Source organism: Lactuca serriola, chromosome 2, assembly GCF_051521515.1.
Source record: "Lactuca serriola cultivar US96UC23 chromosome 2, Lser_US96UC23_V15, whole genome shotgun sequence".
Classification (NCBI taxonomy): Eukaryota; Viridiplantae; Streptophyta; class Magnoliopsida; order Asterales; family Asteraceae; genus Lactuca; species Lactuca serriola.
In genome coordinates, this window is record NC_136409.1 from 229,470,730 (window position 1) to 229,476,630 (window position 5,901).

The 5,901-nt window shown below is 38.0% G+C and overlaps 2 protein-coding genes across 2 annotated transcripts; one reads left to right on the forward strand and one right to left on the reverse strand.

The window, feature by feature from the left end:
- The first annotated feature begins 278 nt into the window (after positions 1-278).
- Positions 279-3,106, forward strand: PEPKR1 (phosphoenolpyruvate carboxylase-related kinase 1). Its single transcript, XM_079027217.1, has 4 exons — positions 279-438; positions 833-1,637; positions 1,834-2,130; positions 2,257-3,106. Exons 2-4 carry the CDS (start codon positions 1,043-1,045, stop codon positions 2,850-2,852), a joined length of 1,488 nt encoding a protein of 495 aa, XP_078883343.1. The 5' UTR covers positions 279-438; positions 833-1,042; the 3' UTR covers positions 2,853-3,106.
- A 1,068-nt stretch (positions 3,107-4,174) lies between these two features.
- Positions 4,175-4,944, reverse strand: LOC145088809 (dehydration-responsive element-binding protein 1D-like). The gene has a single exon (XM_079027218.1). It carries the CDS (start codon positions 4,893-4,895, stop codon positions 4,263-4,265), a length of 633 nt encoding a protein of 210 aa, XP_078883344.1. The 5' UTR covers positions 4,896-4,944; the 3' UTR covers positions 4,175-4,262.
- Positions 4,945-5,901: the final 957 nt, after the last annotated feature.

A 5,901-nucleotide genomic window follows, 5' to 3' on the forward strand; every position in this document is an offset into this window, starting at 1 on the left:
TTATTTATATGGGATGGGATTGGCTTAATTAAGTAATAAATGAAATATTAGTTGAATATTTGTAGTATTATATATTCCATCGACTTTCACTACCAGCCAACAACAATGACATTGTTTACTAAAATTCGCACATATCTATCTTCTTATGAAAATAATAAAGTTTTGAACATCGAAAACAAGGGAAAAGGGCAATATAAATAAAATAAAAAAACAATAAGAGGACAAATGTATCAGGTCATAAGTGCAAAACATAACACAGGAACACAAGGAAGTGGGGTGGCTTTTTAATTTTAGGTTAAATTGGGCAAAAAGTTCAAAGGAGAAGGAAACCATCAGAGCCCACACCCCATAACCTCCCCCCTCTCGTGGGGAGAATCAATTTCTAAACCCACTTCAACGTTCTTGAACTTGAATCTATCTCTCTGACTCTCTCTCCAGGTTAAACTCTTTATCTTTCTCCTGAAATTAATGAATTTTGAAACCTTTTCTTCAATCGAAATCAATTTCTAGATCTGGGTTGTCGTCTTTCAAACTGAATCTTGATTGGCCTGTCTTTGATTTCTATTCTTAAATGCTTTCCATGCTCTACTGTTCATGGACGTTGTAGTTTAGGGTTTTGAAGTGGTTTAAGTGTTGTATATGTGCTTCAAGAAAGTTTATTCATGTGGTATTCTCGATTTGATCAGTTTAAAGTATGCGATGTGTCAGAAATTTAACCTTATGCGTTTGTTTTTCAATCAAAAAGTATGCATCTTGTGGTGTTTTACACGAGCTTTCGATTTCGAAAATTTTGAAATTTAAAAAAAGTTGGATTCTTCTAATGTTTTTACAGATCCAGCTGGAGTTGTTCAGAGGGTAGATTTACGTTAAATCACATTGTAACTTTCCCAAGAATCATGACCTCCGAAGTTTGACTTCAATCAGAGGCTTGAAAAGTCAGTGGATGATTCAAAGTCAAACAAATTTAGGGGCGTTCAATACTTTGAAACTTCGCACCCAAAATTAGGGTTTTCAGATTTGTCGATTCCTACAAAGATTTCGTATGGCCGTTGCCAAGAGCGACACCAGAAGATATAACGAATCATCTTTCAAATTCCACAACTGTTTCAAAGTCGATAGCTTGACAGAAACCATACTAGAAACCGATCAGATCTCAAATCTAAAAGATCGATATGTTCTTGGAGACCAATTGGGGTGGGGGCAATTTGGTATAATCCGAGAATGCTCCGATAAATTGACGGGAGAGGTATTGGCCTGCAAATCAATATCAAAAAACAGACTCGTGACTGATGAAGATGTAAGAAGCATCAAACTTGAGATTGAGATAATGACTAGGTTGTCTGGGCATCCAAACGTGGTTGATCTCAAAGCAGTTTATGAAGAAGAAGGTTATGTTCATCTGGTTATGGAGTTATGTGCAGGTGGAGAGCTTTTTCATCGGTTAGAAAAACAAGGAAGATTTTCTGAATCTGAGGCTCGGATCTTATTCAGGCATTTAATGCAAGTGGTGAGGTTTTGTCATGATAAAGGTATTGTTCATAGAGATTTAAAACCCGAAAATATTTTATTAGCCACAAAAGCATCATCTTCTCAGATCAAGTTGGCTGATTTTGGCCTCGCAACATACATTAATCCAGGTATATCCTTAATCCTCATGATATTTTTAAATCCGAATCTTGTAAATTGTAAATACGATTCTTGAAGTTGCAATAAATAATCAGTTTCAACTTGCATATTCAAAACATGTTACTTGGATATCTTTCTATATATAGAAAACTTGGGGTTTATTAATTGCTAAGGGATAGGAGGTGTTGACTTTTATTGACCAAACAGGAGAAAGTTTGCATGGGACGGTTGGGAGTCCGTTTTATATAGCACCGGAGGTATTGGCGGGAGGTTACAACCAAGCTGCTGATGTATGGAGTGCAGGGGTAATTCTGTACATTCTTCTTAGTGGGAAGCCACCATTTTGGGGGAAGACTAAATCACGAATATTTGATGCGGTCAGAGCTGCTGCTTTGAGATTCCAGCCAGATCCCTGGAATGGAATCTCTGATTCCGCCAAAGAATTGATCAGAGGAATGCTCCATACCGATCCTTCTGTGAGGCTCACCGCTCAACAAGTTCTTGGTAATCTTTTACAAAAAAAAAAAAAAAAAAAAAACCCACTTAATTTACTAGACTTTCCAGCTAGTTTCTATCAAACGTCATTTTTTATCAGCTATCAGCTAAATGTTTTGTTCATTGGGTTTGTAGATCATACATGGACTAGTGGCATTGGGCCAATACCTAAATCACCTCCAACTTGTGAACAACTTGATTTAGCAGGAAGCCCGACATCATCTTTATTCATGGCCCGTAATGATGACATCAGCTTTGGGCTTGGATCTCCAATCATATGTGAAACATTCAGTTGCAAGTCATCATTTTCTTCATTCCTTGTGGAGCCCATGACACCTCTTGTGAACTCCTGCGGGTTTTCTTTCCGTAGCAGTGGTGGGTCCGGGTCCGGGTCTGGGTCCAGATCATCAAATACCACCACCCTAGACTTCTGCACTCCGATCCATTCCATGCCAAGTTTCTCCTTCTTTGGGCCGGGTCCGGATACGGATCATGACCCACCCGTGTCGGTGTGCTTGTTGGGTCTGGATACGAGGGAAGTGAAAGAGCAGAGATTGGGTGAGGTTAAAAGGGGAGGCGGGTCGAGGATATCGGGGATTCATAGTAAGAGGAACCGTACGATCGGGTTGGGAGAATTTGAGCCGTTGGATCTTGTGGTTGCGGAGTCGGTTATCCGGTGGGTGTCGTGCACGCAGCTATCAGCGTCCCTTAGGTCTGATTTTGTTTGTTGAAGTCGAAGTTGGAAGTTGGATTTTGACTTTTATTCTCTTGAGTCTTGAGTTTGATGATATAAAATGTTAGTTGACTTGTTACTATTTATAGTGGAGATGTACAAAAAGGATTGGGCTTTTGATATTGTTAAGGCCGGTCCGGTCCTGCTATGTGATATCCGGCTGGGCTAAACCGGTCTAGGCCAGTGTTCTAATACTTCCTTTTTTTGTTGGTTTTGTTTTTTTTTTTTAATCAACATGTATATGGTTTTGGACTTTTGGGGTATAAGGCTATTTACATATGGGTGGATCAATTCTTGTATTTAAGTGGTAGAACCATGTAAAAGTAATAACCGAATCACATCAATTTGACTTGTTTGGTTAAGTAATATCCTTAAAACGATACATGAACGATTTTTTAGGGGTTTATGTCAACTTAAATGCAATTATTGGCATATATACTAACACACCATCTTTGGGCTCGATGATAGATCTGATTTCGAACATACCTCAACATATATTCAGTTATTCGCTGCCTAAAATAGAACTTGATGTCTTTTCGAATAGGTAGGTTATAAACCTTTTGATGTCTGTGTGTATAATGTATTGGTAGCGACGTTAACATATTATCACACCATTTTTAACCCTCTTTCTCATTCCCTTTTATGTAGGGGTGTAAGTGAGCCGAGCTACTCGTGAGCTACTCGGGATCGATTCGTTAAAAGCTCGACTCGAGATCGAATTAAACGAGCTCGAGCCTAGATATGAGGCTCGTTTACTAAACGAGCTCGAGCCGAGCTTCAATTAATGGGGCTCGCGAGCCTAAACGAGCTTAAACGAGCCTCTCTCTCTCTCTCTCTCTCTCTCTCTCTCTCTATATATATATATATATATATATATATATATATGTGTGTGTGTGTGTGTGTGTGTGTGTGTGTATATATATATATATATATATATATATATATATATATATAGAGGCTCGTTTAGGCTCGATTAGGCTCGCGAGCCCACTAAATTTTTCATGAGCCGAGCTCGAGCTTCATTGTAAGGCTCGAATCGAGCTCGAGCTTCGTCAAATTAAACGAGCCGAGTTCGAGCTTGGTCAGGCTCGGGCTCGGCTCGGCTCGTTTACACCCCTACTTTTATGTGAGGGATATATGGTGTTGAGGTGACTACTTAACCCCTAATTATCAAAAGATGTATTTAAATTTAAAACTGATGGAAATTTTTGAAAGATAGCCTATACTCCTCCTGGCTTTATATTATGTCCCCCCTGGTTATGAAAAGACGTGATGATCCCTTTTTAAAAACATATGCATTATAGTACTTTTTAACTAATATTTGATTATAATAGTCTGTTTTATTCACTCTAAGAGTCTTTCAAAGTTTCAATGGCACATTTGCGTATCCATCAATCTGGCTAAACTTCTAGAAACTCCACAATGACGCGTCAAAACTAAATTCCACGTCATCCTCACAGTTGTCGTATCCAACGGTCATAGGTGGTGGTACCATCAGTCCTTCCGCCATGTTGGCAAGAAACCCCGGCATCCCAAAAATCGCCTCCTCGTCCATATACAACCCATTTACCGCCGCCAACTCCTTGCACTCTTCCACCTCAACCGCCGGCCGGAAAGCCTCAGCGGCCTCCACCGCCGCTTTCTGAATGTCCTTCACATTACTAGATTCCGGGACCGGCAGCCGCCACAACGAGTCAGCAAAATTCAAACACGCTGATCGCCCCTTCATAGCCAAAGCCGCCACATCATGAGCTCTGGCTGCCATGTCAGCTGTGGGATACGTCCCCAGCCACACCCTCGTTTTCTTATTCGGCTCTCTGATCTCACATACCCACTTGCCGGAATTCCTCCGCCGCACACCCCGGTAAATAGGGTGGCGTGTTTCCTTGAACTTCTTCCTCCCGGCTCGCTTCTTGGGGTTTCTTGAAGCTAAGAGGAGCTCCTCGTCGGAAAAACTTGCGGTGGTGCTACAATCGGAAGTTGAACTAGATTCAGTTGACATTGTCGAGTATGGGGTATGGAATCGGATAAAAGTAGCCATTAATTGTCGTTTGGGAAGTTATTACGAGTGAATTTTAGTTTGAGAGAGTGATTGTTTGTACTTTGTATATATATAATATGGCCATGGGGGGTGATAAAAGAAAATAAACACGGAGTGAGGGATGATAAGGAGACAGCTGGGGACGGAGAAAAAAGAAGGTTGGGAGAAAGTGTATTTTGATAAAAAAAACTATCAACTCACTGTACACCTTTGACCCTTCTACAGTTCTACTTAAACATTCTATTAAATGGTAATATACAAGGAACCCTTCTACTTAAACATTCTATTAAATGTTAAATATTAGATATTAGATTAACAAAAAAAAGTGTATTATATGGGTTGAATTAAAAAAAATTAAACATTAAAGATGTAATTAGATAATATTTTTTAATATACAACTTTAAAATAAGGAAGAAACATATTCATTGCAATATATATATATATATATATATATATATATATATATATATATATATATATATATATATATATATATATATATATATATATATATATATATATGACATTTAATACTTTATATATAAGTATATGACTTTAATTTTAAAAATTAAAACAAATAAAAAATTGACAAGTGGATAATATTTATTTCAAAAATACCACAAAATGACAAGTATCAAAACTTATAAAAAACTGACACGTGGCAAAAAACATTTATTTATTAAGGAGGATCACAATTTTAAAGAACATGAAATTATTGTTGTAGTGTAATTTAGACGAGTCGGTATGGGCTCTTGAGGGGCGTTAGAGCCGACATGGCTCACCCTCAATGATGTGCTAACAGACAAACACCGCCCCTCATCCGTTATGTTGTCATCGAAACGAATCGTAATGTGTACATATTTTCAATTGGAACGATCAATTTAAAAAGAAATTACATATTAATTTTTATCTATATATACTACATTTAAATACCAATTTTACTGCATCCTTCTTCACTTTATCTTATTTTACATCAAAAATCAAATTTTTTTTTTCAACTATGAAG